This window comes from Sesamum indicum, linkage group LG9 (assembly GCF_000512975.1).
Source record: "Sesamum indicum cultivar Zhongzhi No. 13 linkage group LG9, S_indicum_v1.0, whole genome shotgun sequence".
Lineage (NCBI taxonomy): Eukaryota > Viridiplantae > Streptophyta > Magnoliopsida > Lamiales > Pedaliaceae > Sesamum > Sesamum indicum.
This window is the reverse complement of record NC_026153.1, coordinates 2363314-2383955: the sequence shown is the minus strand read 5'-3', so window position 1 is coordinate 2383955 and position 20642 is coordinate 2363314. Positions and strand designations below refer to the sequence as shown.

General features: G+C 34.9%; 2 protein-coding genes across 4 annotated transcripts; one reads left to right on the top strand and one right to left on the bottom strand.

Moving 5' to 3' along the window:
- Window positions 4125-10553, top strand: LOC105170316 (isovaleryl-CoA dehydrogenase, mitochondrial). Of its 2 annotated transcripts, XM_011091022.2 has the most exons (15): window positions 4126-4416; window positions 5423-5506; window positions 5595-5652; window positions 6674-6798; window positions 6880-6924; window positions 7446-7494; window positions 7595-7704; window positions 7962-8038; window positions 8480-8530; window positions 8636-8700; window positions 9452-9606; window positions 9693-9733; window positions 9815-9869; window positions 9948-10004; window positions 10206-10553. In XM_011091022.2, the coding sequence occupies exons 1-15, from the start codon at window positions 4300-4302 to the stop codon at window positions 10350-10352; spliced, it is 1236 nt and encodes a 411-aa protein (XP_011089324.1). In that variant the 5' UTR covers window positions 4126-4299; the 3' UTR covers window positions 10353-10553. The 2 variants fall into 2 exon arrangements, with proteins under 2 accessions (XP_011089325.1, XP_011089324.1); XM_011091023.2 differs by lacking the exon at window positions 5423-5506 and having other exon boundaries at window positions 4125-4416.
- LOC105170317 (auxin response factor 4-like) lies at window positions 10372-19407 on the bottom strand. 2 transcript variants are annotated; one of them, XM_020696688.1, is made up of 12 exons: window positions 18461-19407; window positions 18238-18294; window positions 17752-17937; window positions 17568-17652; window positions 17406-17496; window positions 15901-16065; window positions 14069-14188; window positions 13908-13983; window positions 13368-13437; window positions 12421-13169; window positions 12150-12340; window positions 10372-12020 (listed from the first exon to the last, which is right to left on the bottom strand). In XM_020696688.1, exons 1-12 carry the CDS (start codon window positions 18833-18835, stop codon window positions 11891-11893), a joined length of 2295 nt encoding a protein of 764 aa, XP_020552347.1. In that variant the 5' UTR covers window positions 18836-19407; the 3' UTR covers window positions 10372-11890. The 2 variants fall into 2 exon arrangements, with proteins under 2 accessions (XP_020552347.1, XP_011089326.1); XM_011091024.2 differs by having other exon boundaries at window positions 13275-13437; window positions 18461-19406.

Genomic DNA, 20642 nt, shown 5'->3' with positions numbered 1-20642 from the left:
TCCTTGTTTCCAAGTATTTTCCATTTTTCCTGTTTTGGGCCTTTTATGGAGCAATCGGAGAATACGGGTCGGCCCATTTGGAATTTAGTAATTGGGATCCAATATAGTTGTAGTTTAAATGGTATGGGCTGATGATATATATCCTTTTGGTCCCTTAATGACATTTATTCGTATTTTAGCATCTTAAGTTTCACACTCATTATATTTAGGGATGGTTTGATCAAACGAGAATAAAGAGGAAGTGAAACAGTAATGATGCCCCTAAAATTATTGAACTAAGCCCATAAGTTAGGCATACTAATCCAGCCAGTAAAAAGTCCAAATTCATCCACAGGACGGCTAAGGGCCCATCAGCAGGGAAAAAAGGTCCACGGGCTTATCTATTGCCTTACTTAACTGGCAGCCCAAGAAATAAACTCATTTAAGCCAATACGTCATCATATAGTTGGGGGGACGCATCATATGATTTGCCAATACATTTGTATATATCATCCAAAAATATCTTCAAGTGATTCCAGGTAAATCGGTCATAAACGAGCAAGGAAATCTGTCCATAACTGATTCCCATAATTGTAGGCAAATTTGACAAGATTTAGTTAAACTCACATATCTCAACCAATATTTATTCAAATCATCAATGGTTTGTTGCGGATGACAGCTGACTCGAAAAGCTTTCCAATGTCATACGGCACCCAGTAATTGACCTTGTATCCAACTCTGTATAAGCCTATAAATAGAGGTCTTGTGCAGATTTATGAGAACACGGTTCTACATCACATTTATTCTCAAATTTTTACTTTCTTGCACTATTCTCTCTCGGTTTTTAAGCTATTTCAAACTTATAATTTGCACTCCACACGAATATTCACCATTATTCTCATTTTATTTCAAGTTTTTCCTATTATTTTTTCATAAATCGTTACTAACTTAAGCATCAAAGTGTTAACCTTTATTTTTGCAGAGCTAGTCCTTCGAGAATCTTAGCATTTTTTGAAAATCTTGACTCTTATGGTATGGCCAAATTTAGGAGGTACAAAATATTAGTTTTTCTACAAGTTATTTGGTATGATTAAAAAATAGAGTAAATCTCAAATATTTATCCTTTTGGTATATGAAATAGATTGAGAAAAATAATTAATTTTTTAATTTTACTAATTAATCATATTTACTTATTTTGTAAAAAGATCAACAAATTAATATTATACTAAAACAATTTTTAGTATATAAAAAATTTAAAAATCTCATTAATAAACGTAGGAATACCAAACAAGAACAAGAATGTTGTTAATTGATAAAATATATTCATCAAACAAGAACAAGAATGTTGTTTATTAATAAATATATTTATTAAAATGAGTATTATTCATTTATTTTAAACTATTCAATTTAAATAAACTAAAAATTACTCCCAATGCCCTCAAATAAAGAAATTAAGTTTAAACATCAACACCTTTTTTGGTGACTTGTTAATCTTTTTCAAAGATTATGTCTTAATATTATCAATATGGATGAGAAAAGAATTAGAGGAAAATAATAGAGTAAATAAAAATAAAATATATACTCTTTCATCTTTTTTGCTTTATACATTCAATTTTTCGCTCAACTTTGGACGAAGAAATTTCATATACATTTAGTTTTACTTCTCCTCCATCCATATTTCTAACCAAACACCAAATTTATTCTTATACATTCATTTTTACTTCAACTTCTCTTATGCACGTACATTTCACCCCAATCAAACAAACTCTCAATTCTCCATGTATAAAATTCTATCAAATATAGTCGTCATCATTAAAAATTCGTTAATACAAACGTTGGTGCCAAAAAAATTTGAAAAAATATGAATATCCCCATGCACATTCAAGGATTCAAACCCCCGTGGAAAAATAGATGATACCTCTACACCACACACATTTCTTTCCTTTTCATTTTTTTTTTTAAAACCACCCGGGGGTGGGGGGAGCTTTTTAGAGTCTCAGACCCTTTTTTATTAAGATCAAGAGGCAAGCAAATTTACAACAGGGAGTGCTAACTCCCTATCATTTCTAAAAAAGATGTAAAAACAGGAATACTACTCCCTTACAATAAATCACAAAAACATAAATAAAGAGTACTATTTCCTTACAAAAGTAGATGACAAACATAGTTAGAGGCGATAATCCAGTATGTCAAAAAGTTTCTGCGACTACACTCGAATCATCGATTCTAACTAGTATCTGCAAATCAAGCTATACAAACAATTCAATTGTAACCAATTTTTTTCCTTTCCTATTCACCATAAGTATTACTTAAGCATGAAAAAAATTCATTCCATAAAATGATCCCAAATCCTCCGACACATTTGTAATACCAATTGTGCAATACTGTCGTGTTCTCTTACGTCATTAATTTTAACATCTATTTTAATAGCAGGACAAAAAACATAAAAAAATTTAAAAATTTTAAACCAAAATTGTGCCATATAATATTGAAGACAAAAAATAACAAATGGTTATATATAAGGAACAAAAATATAATTTACTCGAAGATCTTTCTGAAATTTCAAAAGCGTGATAAATTTACCCTTAGCCAAAAGATGGTCCACAACCCATTTCAATTTCAATGCAGCATGGCTGCCTTTATCTTTGTTGTCTATGCCTCCTGCAACCATCTCTATCTAGGAGTGACAGATGATTTGAGTCGGCTCACGAGACTCGATTTTGAACTCAAACTCAATTCCCTCTATTCATTAGCTTGTGAGTTTTTTTATTTTTATTTTTTTATATATATTTTTATTTTGTAAATAATTATATATTTACTTTCATATTCAATACGTTATCAATTTCTTTAACGTTTAATTCTATTTTTTTTAATTGGGTAAGAAAATAAGAATACTAAACTCAAAAAATTAAAGTAAATAAATAAATAAAAGTTTATTTTTCCTAGAGATTGCAGATATGCTCGTAGAACATTTGATATAAATGTTGACACGACTTCAAATTTATCTTAAATATGACTTTGACTTAATATCAACAAATTAGCTAAGATATTGTAATTTGCCATTTTTAACTATTATTCCACCAAGTTTTTATAAAAAAGTAAAATTAAATGCAGTGCATATGTGATATTTAAGAGTAATGTGATGTGATTTTTTTCATATATGTACTGCATGTGATGTTTTTCTGACAAAACAAATCAGCAAAAAAATTATCATATATGGTAAAGTGCAAATTTCACAAAATTTAAATGGCAAGTTGACACAAAAAAAAGTTTATTTTATACAATATATACAATATTTACACAGACTTAATTTTAATAAAAAATATATAAACAGACGTGTATATAGTTATTTTAGTTAATATGGATTGTAATTAAAAATATTAAGTATATTTTAATTGGTAAGGAAGGGGCCTCCTTTTTTATACAGGATTCTTAATTTATTATATTAATTGAAAATAAATAGACCTTGTGGCGAAATTAGGAATGTTTTTAATTTTTTTCATTTTTAATAGATTAACTATTCTTAGAATTAAAAATGAGTGAGACTTTTATTTTTATTAATTTTCTTTTTCAAACAAAACGAATGCCACGTCAGCATATTGCATGGCATCATCATCGCCGTATTCGTGTCTGAGATTAAAATATTGGAATAGGTAAGAATGCCAACAAATTTCGGATAATCTTTCCTCTTAATTTATTATATAAATTGAAAATAAATAGACCTTGTGGCGAAATTAGGAATGTTTTTAATTTTTTTCATTTTTAATAGATTAACTATTCTTAGAATTAAAAATGAGTGAGACTTTTATTTTTATTAATTTTCTTTTTCAAACAAAACGAATGCCACGTCAGCATATTGCATGGCATCATCATCGCCGTATTCGTGTCTGAGATTAAAATATTGGAATAGGTAAGAATGCCAACAAATTTCGGATAATCTTTCCTCATTCATCATTTCATGAAAAACTTGTGAAAATATATTTATTTTTTATTATTCTATCCAAATTTAATCATAAATTAATGAATTATATGGATGATAATAGTTCATTATTTGCGATATTTTTTATATTATTATTATTTTTAAATATCTCGATAACTCTAAATTAATCAATATGTATGTCGTAGGCTCAACTTCCAAACTCCCTTCATTATTATGTATTGGGTGAGAGGATGCGTGTTGGAACCAAACAGTGCAAATTGCGGCCCCCGATCCCCAGCTACTACTCCCTACGCTAAAATTTCAATTCGGGAAGCTTCATAGCTTGTAAATAAATACGGCGCAATCCCATTTTGTGTAAAGGGAAAACTTCATACCAGAAGATGCAGAAATTATTTGCGGTGAGGTCCCTGACTTCTTCGATATTCAAGAAACACTACCGCCATGCTGCTGCTGCTGCTTTCTCCACGTCCCTCCTCTTTGATGATACCCAGAAACAGGTATGATTGTGTGCAATTTAATGTGTGTATGAGCGTGTGTACATATTTGTGTATTTATCGCACGCGAACGTCGTATGTTTTGATGTGTTTTTTTTTTTCAGTTGTTTAGATTTTTTTTTTTTTAATTTGATTGAGGCTTGCTGCAATTGCTGCTTCAAAAAATTACAAACAATGGTTAATTGTCTTCTTGTTTTCCTTCTTCCCCTTTCTGAAATTGTTTTTGTTGTCCGTATATAATGATTGCATTCTGTCTTGGTAAAAGTGGCATTGTTGTTTATTTATTTATTTTGATAATTAAAGTGGTATTAGTTCAATGGTTAATTTTTTCAAATTTGTCTTAAACGGGCTATGCATTTTTTATAAGATTACCGAAAAAGTTTTAATAGTTTGGTTGTTTGCATGTATTAAGCATATATTTATTGCAAACTCACAAAACTGTGGTTGAAGCCACTGCAATAAACGATTGATCAGAAAAAACACCAACTTTGAAATTGTTACATTGTAACAAATAATTGTTGTGTGCTACAGGATTTCCACGGCTGCGTGTTTCTAGATGAGATTACGTCTAGCAAAGTTTTTCTTGAAATAATTTGTTTTTAAATGTGAAATGTCCTTTCATGGTTCAATGCTTAGATCATGAATTCCATCCATTCAAATGCTAGTTTATACTTTGTCGAATCACTTGGGCCCCTTTTCTTTTGGAAAGTAGAGGCCCCATGCCCTTCTTCACAATTCTTACTTTGTTGTATCGAGGAGGTTTTGAGTTCTGTTGACTCTGGGGTTATGAATTATATTTATTTAGACGTTGTATGTGTTTTCCGGTTCCATTCTACTTATTTTGAATTGCAGGAATAACATCGTATGCTCGTTTTTTAATTTCATCACATGGTTCTTTGAACGCTGTATCAACCAGTTATTCCTTACGTTATGTTCTCGTTAGCCAGTGCCTCTCAACTTTACTTACTGCTTAAGAACCCACTTTTCTTTCTTTTTGGTATGTCAACAGTTTAAAGAAAGTGTGGCTCAGTTTGCTCAAGAAAACATTGCCCCTCATGCATCAAAAATAGACAGATCAAATTATTTTCCAGAGGTTATGTGGTGTAATCAATTTTTTTTGGTACATACGACATGCAATGAAATCAAATGAATATTGACTTCATTACATCTTACAATTTCAGGATGTTAATTTGTGGAAACTGATGGGGGATTTTAATCTCCATGGAATCACTGCCCCAGGTATGGCGTTTCAGTATGACAACTTCTTCAACTCTGCTTTCTGTTGATCTGTTCTGTAGGTAAAAAAATTATGGTGTAGAAAAGAAAATTTTGTGGTTTTACAATTTCTTTCATTGAATCCAGTTTCCTCCCTTTCGTTTTAGGATTTGAAGTGACAAAGAGCATCTTTGGACCTCATGTTATCTTTTTATTAATGCTGTCGTTGATCTTCATTTTGGTTCTGACTTGGTTTCCTCTGTCCACCTAGGATATATTTTCTCAATCTTTTCTTTGTTTAAGAAAGTGTTAGATTTCAGTTTAAAGTTGCATGTTTACAGTTGTTGATAGCATCTTAAAGTTTCTGAGTGGCTGTGAATAATCGCTTGATCACATCTTGAAAACTCAGCAACCTGTCTCCTTTAGATTCAGTTTGCCCATGCCTAAAAATCTTTTCACAAATCAGATCATATTCTTGTAGAAATATTAGGATTGTTCGAATACCTACTTAGTTAACTTGGTTTCTCTTCATTGTTCTTTTGTCCTGGTTCTGCATCTTGACTGTTGTCAAAGGAAGCCAATGACGGGAGGTAGAATTTGATAATTGAGGTTAAAAAATGAGACAGTTGGTTTTTATGCTTTTGAAATCATTTCGAAGTTCTTGTTGAGACATTAGTTATTTCATGAATCCTGGACTAGCTAATCAGTATAATCCAGAGTCGGTAGGACCTAAGAAGAGTAGTCAGAACCATTTCAAATTCCTGCCATTTCCCATTCTGTATTTGCTCCTGGAAGGAAGAAATTATTATTATCTGAAAAAGAACAAATTAAGTGGGAAAGGGTTCTTCCAAGACAATGATGTCTCCCCATACTGATTATTATCATTTATAATGTTACATGTTCTATAACATGATGGAACATATACAGTTTAGTGAGGAAGTGGTCCAAACAGCGCGGAAAGATTTGTCCACTAAAACATCCTAGTTTTGGCTGTTCTTCTCCTAATTCACAGAATGTATCTAACATCCAGTTTGACCATTAACAGAGGAATATGGAGGACTGGGCCTTGGCTATTTGTACCACTGCATAGCTATGGAGGAAATTAGCCGTGCTTCAGGGTCAGTTGGTCTGTCATATGGTGCACATTCCAACCTATGCATCAATCAGTTGGTAATTACTTTACCTCAAGTTCAGTTACCATTTGAACCAATTACCAAACCTCTTAAGGTCTGTAGCTTTGATGTTTTGAAGGTGAGGAACGGAAATGCTGCTCAAAAGCAAAAGTACTTACCAAAGGTTTTACTTCCATCTCACAGTTCATTGCTCTATGTACTATAGTGGCTAAACTTTTATTTGTAATTATCAAGATTGAAGTTATTTGCAGTCCCTGCATCTTTGTTAAGTTGATAAGTGTGGGGGAATTAACAGTTTAATTGGAAAATAACACCAGGAAAACTGAAATTAATTTCTAGATTTAAATTATTAAACAGGAAACAAATTGTTTGTTATCGTTTCTTCTGATGAAAAATAATTCCCTCATAATGAAAGTTATATACTGCCTAAATTTCCTAAATTTCCCATTTGGGAGTTTATACAATGAAGTAAGATTGTAGATAGTTCAGAGATTCAGTAGGTGTAGTCAACCGACTGGGCTGCTCTCATTAGCAATTTTTAATTATCTTCATGCCTGTTCTCGTTTATCCACTGGACCTATGCCATGTTCATATGTCTATGTCATGATATAGCATTTCTTTCTTCATATATTTATGCATCTTTTCGGTGGTTTCTAACTTCTATCCGTTCCTTCATTGATGAAGCTAATAAGTGGGGAGCATGTAGGAGCTCTGGCAATGAGCGAACCCAATGGTAATCCTTGTGAATCTGTCTCCTCCTTGACATACACAAGTTAGAGTTTCTTAGTGAATTCCTATTACTGTGACTTGGTAACTATATTTGTATTACTTAGCTGGCTCGGATGTCGTTAGCATGAAATGCAAAGCCGACCGTGTTGATGGTGGTTACGTTCTAAATGGGAATAAGATGTGGTGCACAAATGGTCCTATTGCTCAGACACTGGTAATTTTCTTGAAAGTCCAAATCCTTATTTGTGGTTTCATTGTTCCAATACATCATGTTTTTGTTTTATTAAAATAAATTTGATGCATGATGGATGGTATCTCCTGAGACAAAGGCAAAGTGCTCTAATAAACATAAGCATTCATTTTCTGATAGTCCTGTTTGTTGTTGCAAGACAACTGAGAATCACTTCATACTGCTTTCGTTGACTTGTTTCAATTATATCATTTGTCTCATTGTTACTTAGATTGGATCAGGTTGTCTATGCAAAAACAGATATGACAGCTCGCTCAAAAGGAATAACCGCATTTATCATAGAGAAGGACATGCCTGGGTATGCACCTTTTGCTTACAGTGAAATTGCACTGGCGCGTACATCTTCCATTTGTGAAAAGTTAATTTTGAGCCAAGATGGCTACAGCCAGACTAGATTTAACTTAGACTTATCTCTAGGACGAATTGGCTTCTGCAGATATTAATTGGATGAGACTATTTGCTCTATGTGTGGTCTACACCATAATAAGGATAGCCAGTAATGTAAAAAGTGTGGTTTTTGGTGCATTCAAATTACATTCCTTTTCTCTCTGTGGTAAAAAGATGGACGGGTCTTCTCAACTGGACTTTAGATTTGCTGTTCTCGGCAGCTTAGATGCAGGAAAGACAAAGATTCATGATGCATGATTTACGAAATTCACAATAGAGTTATTTTAAGAAGCTTTTGAATTTTGCAGCAATCTTTTGATTATTGGTTTCTTTGTCTATTTAATCAATGCAGATTTAGTACTGCCCAGAAACTGGACAAACTTGGGATGCGTGGAAGTGATACGTAAGTGTGACTGCTTAAGCATTTTTTGCCCTGTCTTGAATTTTTGTTCTTATCTATCAGTAAGGAATGGCCTGGCCTGATTATGGTCTATCATAATAATTGCAGATGTGAGCTTGTTTTCGAAAATTGCTTTGTTCCTGAAGAAAATGTTCTGGGCAAGGAAGGGAAAGGTATTTAGCATGAGTTTGATAGTGTTACCAATTTGGCACACCCACACTCTTATGCCCTGTATATTTCCTCAGACATAGTCATTCAGTAAAACAAAATTTTGAACTGCATTTAATTGTAAGGTGTTTACATTTCAATTGAACAAAAAAAGCTATAATATGGGTTCATCTCGAGCTTCAGGGGTAAACCTTAACATCCTAATGCACTGGGGAGAAAAGAGACCCTCCACAATTGACCTAAGACTTTCTTTCAATCAAATAAACTTTGCACTCTTCTTGTACTTCCTTCCAGTGGAATGAGAAGCAAATATAAGCAAACATGTAAATAAAGCAGATGGACAATATATAGTAATGACTTGAAAAGGTTTCATTTGTTTCCATTGGTAACATGATAAATTTCTTACAGATGTATGGCTGCAGGAAATAAAGAGTTCATAATTTCCATAACTTTATCACAAAGAAACTCTCTCATGATTTTCTGGGACATTTTGCTGGTTGATTTTAAATTTTTTCAGAGAAACTCAATTGACTTTTAAGGTGTATAAGTTTTTTCCATTACTTGCCCGCTCCAAAGCTTGACATAGTTGGGGACCGAGGTGAGGGGCTTTTTTGGTTCAGTCACTGTCTGTCGATTTCTTTTTTGTTCTTGTAGTTATAGATGGTTTTCACAAGTTATTTCTTATGTCTCAAACATGATTTTTGTTTAGAGTTCAAAGGTCTTTGATAATAGATATGAACTCATAATCTATATCAGGAGTTTATGTCATGATGTCGGGGTTAGATCTGGAGAGACTTGTTCTGGCAGCAGGGCCTCTTGGAATCATGCAGTCATGTCTTGATGTTGTTCTGCCCTATATCAAACAGCGAGAACAATTTGGCAAACCGATTGGAGAATTTCAATTTATACAGGTACAGACAACCTCATGGAAAAGCACAATATTTTCCAGGCTGCTTTATTGAAAGCCTGTTGCTGAGGTTTGTTTGACTATATGCAGGGAAAGATTGCTGACATGTATACTTCATTACAGTCTTCAAGGTGGAAAATTTGAATCATTTCATAACTGATGTAATTGGCTTTTGTCAAATCAAAACTGAGAAAATTTTCGATTCATTACAGGTCATATGTGTACTCGGTTGCTAGGGATTGTGACAGTGGAGCTGTTAATCCAAAGGTGTGTATAATATCTCATTCATTTTCTTTGCTGCATCATAATTCAATTTTTTAAGGTTTGGTACATGCTGCTCTCCAGGACTGTGCTGGTGTTATACTCTGTGCAGCTGAAAGAGCTACACAAGTTGCACTTCAGGTATAAACTTCCGCTCCAATTTTTGCATTTCTTCACCTCATATAAGATCAAACACGGATATGGTATTTTTAATCTTTATCTTAACTAAATCATTAAGAAAATAAGAGCACAACGGGAAATAGAAAGAATCTTCATTAACTCGTGGATGTAATTTTGAAATGAAAATGGTGAGGGTACTTTTTAAGCTTGGTTCTGTTTCAGGCGATTCAATGTCTGGGTGGCAATGGTTATGTAAATGAATATCCGACTGGGCGTCTTCTCCGTGATGCCAAATTATATGAAATTGGAGCTGGAACCAGTGAAATTCGACGAATGATAATTGGTCGCGAGCTCTTTAAGGAACAGTGAGGGAGAAGGTCCACAAATATTGTGATTACAGGATCTTAGCATTCTTCTGATGGCACCTGCACTTGGCCTCACCCTGCTGCTCAAAATGTACGTGCCTTCTTATGCTCTTTATACTTGCAATGTAAACTGTAAAAACTCGTCTTTGACGACAGAAGAAAAGGACACATTTATCCCTATTGATAAACAGATACCTTTCCTGCATCTTAACTATCTGTCTTCCAGCTGCAAAAGAAATGAACTCTAGACTACTCAGAAATTCGATGCAGATGAAAAAATATTACCAAGATTTGGAGGAGTGGTGGTAGTTCTAAATCCACAACTCAATTCTGGTAGTATCTCAGTAGGTGGCATGGCTTGAGCATTTTGCATGTTACATTTTACCATTCCTCTCCTATATGCAAGTATCCACAACGGAAAAAGCGTTCCGACTGTAAATAACCCATCTTCTGTTTTCATGCTTAATGCCATCATGATCTCGATCTTTACAGAAGCCCAGTTATTAGTGCTAGTTTGTGGTTGCTTTCTTTATTTCCATGCTTGATGTTATCGTGATCAAGTTCTTTACTGAAGTCTAGGACTAGTTTATAATGTGATTGCTTCACCCCATTTTTGGGATCTAGAAATGGTTATGGACTTGAAGAATTCTGTGTGATCATGTTTGATCTGGATAGTTATTTCAGGAGTTTAGAGCACAAAAAAACTGCTCGAGAAAGAAAGAACATGCACCTCCTTCTTTCACATTACAAAGGATTACAATTGCCCCAATCAGTATTAAAATCTTAGTGAGGCTAAACCTGTGCTTTCACAAATTTCATCAGGTTTGAATAAATATTTCGTACTTGTAATATTAATAACGTATAGAACAAAGTAGGACAATGTAATATGAGGTAAAACCAAAGAAACCCTTGTTTCTACTGTATTATGCATTCAGACCCATTGATAGTAGATCCAACTCGTAATTTGCCCAGGATAAACTTGTAATACTACAATTGCTTATAAATACCTTAGTATAAATAGTTGGTGAATGAACTTCAATTATAATTCACACGAAGCCAACCTAGAAACAATCAATCTTGAGCAGTCAAGGACATACAAAAATTATCCGAACTATGTAAATACGTGTCTTGTAATTTTGTTTCCCATTATTTCTATACACGTTCATAGTCTAGCAAAAGACAAATCCTAAAAGCAACCTGCTGCATGACACCCTTGTACTACTTCTAGTTATCATTTCTCATCTAGATACCACAAATAGGGAACAATTTGACAGAGATCAACTCAAGAATTCAATAATCTTCATACTGATGGCATTCTCCGCTACATAGTTGGGAATAACCATTTAGATTAGATATATTAATTCACACAATCCTCCAACATGTAACTGTCTTGACCAAGGAAAAAGACAACATAAGCTTACAGCATGAAGATTTAACCATAGTTTACTTTAGTAACATATACCAGGACAGCCAGCATGATAGTTCAACAACCTGAGCTTAAAATTGCGATCAAAGAATCAGCTGACCCACAGAAGATGGCTTCTACACATCAGTTACATGTGGCACTTCTTCCAAACAGCTTTGAGTGTCATCGCTATTCACTCCAACTGTCAGTTTCTCCACTTCCTCTTGTGTGTATATATGGATCTTGGTGACCTCCTCAATGAACTCACTGCAATTTAAAGTTGAAGATGCAACCATGTAATCATATACAAGGACATTTGAGAAGCCAAGATATATTCAAAATGATATGCAAATGCTACGATGAGGCAAAGAAAGAGTCTGCTATTGAGAGGCTTACTGCCATGGATCGTCACCAAGTACCATCATGTCGTTCTCGCTATCAGTGTACAGTACGCGCCATCCATGGTTTGGATCTCGCAATAGCCCTTCCATGCTAAACAACCTTTCCAGTTCAGTTAGCAGGTCATTGTAACCGTGCAATCTTGAAAGATCAATGGCACTCCAGACCAAGCTACCTTGTTTATGAACCTACATGACAGGAATGATTACCCACAGTGTCTTGGTTATAGCATATTCAGTTCTCAGTGTGCAACTATCTTGGAGTCTACCTTTGTGACGCTCCTCTTATTCGCGCTGTGTGAATTAACTATAGCAGGATCTTCAGTCAAGGAATACCCGAATAGTTTACAGATAGGGACCTTCTCCTGTGAGTTATCTTTGTCAGTTGTATTTCTGAGATGCGTCAATGCAATGGCAGGTCCAGATGTCTTCTCAAGAACCCATGGTTCATTTCTGTGATTTGGCACTCTACTGACATCTGTTGTCGGCCCACTCAGAACGGAAGTTGGGGTTAATACATGATTTCCCATTTGAAAATTGGAAATATTAGATAGCACCAGAGGGCCTTGCCCAGCTTTGAGACCAGCTGTGTGAGAAAACGGAATGTTCCTAGCTCCTTGAGAAGCTAGAGGATACAAGGTAAATGATGGCCTTTGATGTGTGTTGTAAACATCGCAACCCAGTTCAGGTGTTGAGCGAGCACCAAGATTCCAACCAGTTTCCCCAGCCAGAGATCTCAAAGAGCAAATTTCTTGACCTTGCAAGACCTTCGGAAACCAATTGGATTCCAAAAAGCCTGTGAAAGTGGCAGGAGTCTGGTTTTTCATGAACTCACCATAATTTAATTTTTCAATCCTGTTTTGTAAATGATTGAGTGCCAAAGGTTGCATTTCGAAATGGAGCTGGCGGTTTATACGATCACTTCCATGGATAGGTGATAGTAAACCTATATTTTCTTGACCTTGCAAGACCTTGGAGGATCTTAAAGACTCCTCAAAGTCCAAAATTTGATCACTTCCTGCTTGAAAGTAAATTTTTTTTAGGTCAGTCTCTAGCCTGCAGCATCGGATGAGATTAACAAGTAATGCAAATTAAAAATATGCTCAAATGAAAAGATATGCACCGGAGATTGGGTTGCCATGTGGTGATGGCTCCTGGTTAGATTTTAGTCTCTTAACTCCAGGGGAGGTCAGAATGCTCACAGGTGCATAATTACCTGAAGAATCAATGTCCCATGGAGAAACTCGCACTTGGTGGTTGCTCATGATGTCGTCATCCCAACAAACCTACGAGTATGTGAGAGCAGCATTTCTGTTAAGAAGATATATGAGAAAGTCCAGCATACCCGTTACTTAAATACTCCTGAAAACATTAGTTCCCATTGAATTCTGCATATGTTTGATCTTAAGAATTCTCAAATCCTTAGGTCTGATTTTATGTATGGTAGAGTGACTATCAAAGAGATGTTTTGAGAAATAATTGTAGACCATTCTGCAGTTCAGGAGAAACAATTGGTATGGATGCCCCAAATTTCAGACACCATGCTGATCAGTTAAGTATTCTGTCCTAGTCCATGGAAATTAACTGACAAGTGCATCTAGGCATTTAAATGGCTGGCAATATAAATGAAGGTTTGCATCAACTAAAACTGATCCAATAACGTATAACATAGAGACTGTGGAATGGAAATCCTAGATGAGCTCTACGACAGCAAGACCACACAAGTGTTGCCTGATTAAGTGAAGTTAGAATATACCATCAGGCATCTCCATTTGGAGTTCGGCCATCTGTAGGGATCTGCATCACTGGCTCCAGTCACCACTCCGCTGAACCTGCAAGAGCACATGTACATTCTTCTAAACAAAATGCATCAAAGAGGACAAACATATGATGCAACTTATTTGGATATTATGGGACCTTCTTTCTGGAGAATCATCCAAGTCAATTCTCATCTTGAATCTTGTACCAACAGGTATCTGAGAAGTGGCACACTTCAAATATTTTTGGTAGGGGATGATAAAATCAGGGCGACTGGCCCTGCAAGTGTTATAGAATGGATGAGTCCAACCAAGATGCACCAGGACAGAAGCAATCAAGAATACTTTCCGAGCAAGTGAAAAGTTAGCACAAAAGCCACATATATCTTAGAAGAACCCCAAACGCAGTAATAAACCCAGAAGTTCTTACACAGAGAAGTCCACATAAACAGAGTCATAATCATACATGCTGTTAAGAAGCATTAGCAAACCAGATTTGAGCAAGTTGAACTGCAGACTCTTCACATCCTATGCTGTTACATTCTGGAACAAATTGGTCAATGGACCAAATAGTTTCATATCTTTACATGTGAAACTTACCATCCATGAGCAAGCTTACTTCAGCCTGATGGTCTTGATTACATTGCCATCATTAATCCACTATTCGGGAAGATAATAGGATTCCTCTGAACTGTTTCCATATCACATTGCTGGAAGAGTTGGATTTCTTTAGATTTTCACTCTAGGTTTAGTTTGAAATGTGTAAATTATTTGGGGATTTCTTCAAATCCTTTTCTGTGGTAATGTCACGAAGTGTACTCATGCCAAGCGACATAAATCAGTAAGTAGTAATAACTTTTATTCATTGCACAGTGTTTATATATGTCAGCCTCACAAAGTTGCCACAGAAGTCAATATGTATTGAAATACTATTGAAACATAAATGATACCTATTGAAATACTAAAGCACAAATTGAGACATCAGCAGTTACTTTTTTGGATACTACTAACATATATACTTCTGGAGGGTGCATCTAGTGCAAGAGGCTACACTGTTTACATGAGTTGAAGTGAAATAGGCAGAAACAGTATAATTGATCACAGAGATACTTTTGCACACCACTAGCGTCTCAATGACCACATTAACCTATATCAATTTTCTAGCTTCCTACAATTATTTATGAGATTGATTTCTTCGTTTAAACAGTCTCGAATGAGATAATGGGTTACATATGCACTGAAGCAGGATTAGAAACAATCTATATGAGTTTCATCAGACGTAGAAAGGAATGAGAGAAGGGGCATTTATGCTGCTGAACGAGAGACATTTGGTTTAAGACGTTAATTCAGAAAGTACTATTATGTCGTAGAATAGGATTCAGATAATAGCATACGTTTTTGTAACTTGAGATAATGACTGCACAACAGACAAGCAATGCATGAATTCAATAGGAAAGATTGAACTTTTTTCTTTACCTTAGTTCTCTGTCTCCATCTGAACTCACTCTCCCCACTTCATTCTTATCCTGTGTTTGCATTGTCTTGAACCAATTATACAATTGCAAGTATGAATAAACTATGTCTTCCTGAGTTAAAAGATAATATGAAGTGACCTAAATTACTTCTGATTGATACAATTTTATCAGTTCTCTAAGAATTGAAGGGAAAAAAAGCAGAGAGATATTTTTTGATCATCTTTCACGAGCATGCCTACACTTCCCTTTGAATTCATGCATTGTAATTTTGAAATGGCACATTTCAAAAACTTTGCGATGGATTGGTAATTCTGAATTTTATCATTTAAAACCTTTAGAAAAGAATATTAGAAACATTCTCTTTTTCTGAACAAGCTTAGGTTCAATTATCTGCAGCCCGGATGCAACCTAGAGAAGAAGTTACACCGGCTAAAATCAACAAGCTAGTACTGCTCCAAGTCAATAGTTTCTTGGTCCAATCAAAGTTCTCCAGAAAATTAAGAGTGCAGCACAGTACCTTGGGCTATAGAAAACATGAAATGTGCTGTTGCTTGACAATGCATTCGCTACTGGAGGGAGGATATTGAAATAAGAATTCTGATTTTTAATGATGCAATCCGGTAGACCACTTCTAGGCCGAGCAGCTCTCCTAATTCCCAATTGCAAGTTGCCAGCTTCGCCTCTGAAATGTCAAAAAGCAAAAGGATTAGTTTCTACATTTTTTGTCCCACCAGATTTTGGAAGTTTGTGTTGGTTTTCAGTTTTTATACCATTTTTCCAGACCCCAGACAATGAGATGGGGGCTCACTCTAGCAACTACTTTTGCGCTCATAATCGCTTTGGAAAATTATCCCAAGCTGCTAGAAGAGTCCTTCATATACCACTTATAGATCAAATGAGATGTATTTTTGAATTTTTCATTGGCCAAAACTATCCTTGTGATCTTCATACTCTTACACCTTATATAAAATAATATGCTTATTAACTCCTAATTTATCTTTAATTAATAATACGCTTAATAGAACACATTAACTCTTGAACTGCACCACTAATAATTTCAAACTGGATAAGTCTAGAAGTCTTCAATCAAAAAATTAAATTTATTAATAACAAGAATTAATTAATAAATTTATACACATTATTTAAATCATTACCCTTCTGCAATACCACAAAGAATGCATAGTGTAAAAATATATATAATATTGTAAGCCCCTAAACAAGTATAAGAGGACTACTTTGTTCTCTTTGAACTACTAATGAAAATCTTGAAATTCTCAACTCTTTCCATAGGCAATTGTAAATATAGAATGAGTATGCCTAAAAAAGGTATATAGAATATTATTAATAAGCAAATTACTGCAAAAGATAAATTGACCAATAAGTCAAGAAAGAGTTATTCTAAAGCATGTATACATGCCCAAGCAAAGTTTGTGCCTATTTAATGTACTTGTGCATACAAGAATACATGCACTAAGAATAGAGAAGAAACAGCAGTGCAATCTTTCAATATTAAAAAGTCAAAATAAGTATAGTAATGTTTTTTGTGGGTCACAGAAATTACTGCCTACACCTCCAAACCCAAAATTTAGCTTCATTGACTTCGATATCTAGCTGTAATCTGAAAAGAGATTAATCTGAATTTATCATTTATTAGCACATTCTTACATCGACTTGACTTTAACTCTCTTTGGTCCATGGATGCAAGTGACGGAATTCAAGAAAACTGGAACCTTCCTTGTTTTAAGCTTCATGCACTTATCGCATTCCGTTTAGCATGCCAATCAACTATTGAGTAAATAATTCTTGAATGAAGTTTATATTACATACGATGTAGGAGGTAGTTGTAACTTGGTATGTTTCTTGTTTTTATTTCCCTTATCATTTAGTTGGTGGAATTCAAGATCCATAGGAAAACCGAGTATTTTGCTTTCTTTCTTTTCAAAGTGAGTTTTTTCCAAGCATCTCCTGGAATGCATCACGAATATCCATTGCTTTAGTTCTAAAATATAGATGAATATATACCTGAGAAACAGAACTGCATCCCCTGATACAAGATTCTTTTGGCTGACAAAAATGCTCCATCCGGTGGTAAGCAAATGTCGCCTTGGCTGGCCTATGAGTTTAGGATCAAATAGTCAGAATAAATCATATTCTAAAATCTCTGCAGAAGTGATACTTGTATACCTCTGTATATGTGGCGGAATTTCCATTCCACTCCATGCAGATCTTTGGCTATGAGTTCCTGGGAGGGCCTTTGCTGTTTATAATCCTGAAATTCAGAATGCAATTCATGAAAAACTTCACCATGACAGAAAATAAACTTTACTTTCAAGAGCACTTGAGTTCTACAGTCCAAATGGTGTCAAACCAGAGGGGGAAAGCAATCTTCAGCCGCTCTGCGGGGAACAGAAAATCCACCATGGGTACTGGTGTCTGAAGCAGTGAGGGTTTTGCAGAACATGTGGGAAGTTGACTTTGCTGGCGCTACTCCACTCCCATCCTCGTCAACCCCCTTGGTTTCATTCTCATCACCTTGTAACTTCACACCTTCTAGCTGCATAAACATACTGACATCAACAAAAACTGAAACTGGACATGCACCAAACAGTCTATGATCAGGAAAGGCAAAACTTTTCAAACAATAATTACTATCAGAAAACGGAATTTGAAGAAACTTTTACACACCCATCCCCCATCCCACAAGTAGGACATTGTAGGAATAAATATAGAATATGCAAATATAGAAACTTCTTCGCTAATGAATTTTAAATCTTTCACTAATCAAACATCCAGAAATCTTCAATAATCATACATGAAATCCATAACCAAGATCCTTGGGCATCATTAATAGTACCTCTGGCACAGGAAGTAGAGTCAACTGAGTGTAGACCTCATCGTTATCCTTGTTAGCCTGCTTTCAAGGTTATGCACACTCAAGTTGAATATTCCATGATGAGAGAAAAACAGAGAGGAAGCGACTTGGAGTAATGAACTTATAAGTAAAGCAAATAGCAACATTCTTGGAGGAAGAAAAAATGCATTCTAAATGAAACAAGAGATTAGAGTAATGTACTTACAAGTAGATGAACATCCACAACTCTACAAAGGATCTTGGAAGGAAGATCAAAAGTGGGCATTTCAACAGGGGGAAATGATGCAGAGTTAGACTGTTCCAAGTGGCCTTGAGGGAAATAGACCACCAAATTCCCTTTCTTGGGCAAACTGGTGAGAGGTCCAGCACAAGCATGCCATAACTCTATGAGAATTGATGAAGAAGCAGATATTGAACAAGAAGAGGAAGAGGCAGAGGGAGCATTTGAAGAGCAAGAAGAAGTGGAAGTGGACAAACAGCAACTAACACAGCTACCACCTTCCCCCTTGTCACATTCTCCTCCATTCGCACATGCATTCTTATCCACCTCACCCATTGCATGGTTCAGATCAATTTCCATGAATTCCAACAAAAGGGCTTCCTTTTGAGTTCTTCTGAATCCACAAATCCCAACTTATTTAAAAACAAACAAAAGCTGAACCAATACCACTAGACAAAGAAAGAGGCCAAGAACAATGGAACAAGTAGTTGTTTTAGGAGTCCCACGAGTAGTTGAAGCTGGTAATTATGACAAGAGAAGTCAAATTTAGGCAAGAATTGTAGAAAGGTAGTGGCTTCAAATACAGTGGAGGGATTTCATTTTCAGAGAGGAAACTGAGACTAGTAATAGCAGCAGGAGGGGTCGAGAAGTATTAGGCTTGTGGTTTGTCTAAAAGAGGAGAACAAAACAGAGGGGTATCAAAATCAAACAATAACAAGAAAAAATCAAAGTAGGAATCCTCCCGCATGTTGTGTGAAGCAGCAGTAGGCAGTAGCAGTAGAAGTAGACAAAAGCTTGAGAGAGCACAGAAGCTAAAAGGCAAAAGAAGACAATGTGCTGCTAGTGCCCGCTTTGGAACTCCAGACACTTTTAGTGTGTGTGTGTGTCAGAGAGAGAGAGAGAGAGAGAGAGACAGAGACAAAAAGATGTGGTGAGTGGAGGAGACAGTGTAAAAGACGGTACAGTATCCACAATCACAGCCTCATTTCTTTTCTTCGCTTAACTGTTTACCATGATTTTTCTTGGAGCAAAATGAACTAATAAAAAATAACATTCTTTTGATGTTTAAAGTTGAGGGTCGCCGCAAACGACACATAGGTTAATTAATTGATGAAATTAAGGTTGTATCATTAAAATTCATGCGTTTGAATTAATTAATATATGATATTATTTTATTTTAATTAGTATACTCGTTTGATATTTGTAATTAACATATATTGATAATTAAAATTAATGATATAATTATAACAAATTCATACCAAAAAGAAAAAGTTCAGGCCACCTTATTTCCTCCCAATAATATTTTTTTCAGGAATAATTTTTCATTTATTTGTCATCTATTTTAGAAAATTCATATTTCTCCTATTGACAGTTACAATTATTTTTTTTCTCGAAAAGTAATTTATTAAAGTTTCCTATTTTTTTAAACTTATTATTTCTGACATTTTCTCAAAGGAATTGCCTTTTTGCTTGTAGCCTAAAAAGATGAACAACTTTTTAGATCGTAATATTTCAATGCAAAATAATCCTGAAAATTTAGCATTCATCACAGGTATTTAGAACATTTTAGGCTAAATTTATTTAATTAAATTTGAATTAATTATATACTTTTTATATTATAGATATATAATTTAAATAAAATGGTTAATTACATAACAAATGCGAGACAATATTTAGTTCTTTGATCCAAATAATTTTATTTTTTTTATAAATTAAGCTAAATTTCGACAGGATCAAAATATTGCAAGTCAACAATACATTGCTCAACTGTATTACTGCAACTCCATCGAATCAAACTACATAAATTAGCCATCACCAATTTGTGATATATCCACATAAATGAGTTTTATATTTTTAATATAATTAAATTTGTAACAAGAACGTACTCACGAACAAAAAGTTATGAGTTGAGTGGCACGCTGCTTGGGAATTCCCCACTGGAATTAACCTCCGAGTTTTGCGAGAATAACGGGAATGCCATTGAGCCCCCACTTCTTGCGGTCAGTCAGGGTCAGAGGCAGCGACAGTGACGGTGACCGCCCAACTTTAGCTGCAGCGCGAGGGCATTTCAAAAGCCTGTTACTTTACCCTTTCCCCATTAGGGCTTTGTTTGGTAAAAGTAACATTTTTTTAGGTCAGAAGGTTTGGCCACAATAAGGAGGGACAT

Bases quoted from the DNA above. Each gene is read 5' to 3' on its own strand.
- LOC105170317 (XM_011091024.2), bottom strand. From the start codon at position 18,835: ATGGAAATTGATCTGAACCATGCAATGGGTGAGGTGGATAAGAATGCA. The intron at 13,170-13,274 runs GTGCATATCTTT...ACTTTCAAGCAG, and splicing joins ACATGGCAACCCAATCTCCG to GAAGTGATCAAATTTTGGAC. The intron at 12,341-12,420 runs GTAGACTCCAAG...CCTGTCATGTAG, and splicing joins ATAAGAGGAGCGTCACAAAG to GTTCATAAACAAGGTAGCTT.
- LOC105170316 (XM_011091022.2), top strand. From the start codon at position 4,300: ATGCAGAAATTATTTGCGGTGAGGTCCCTGACTTCTTCGATATTCAAG. The intron at 5,507-5,594 runs GTTATGTGGTGT...TTACAATTTCAG, and splicing joins GATCAAATTATTTTCCAGAG to GATGTTAATTTGTGGAAACT. The intron at 5,653-6,673 runs GTATGGCGTTTC...GACCATTAACAG, and splicing joins CCATGGAATCACTGCCCCAG to AGGAATATGGAGGACTGGGC.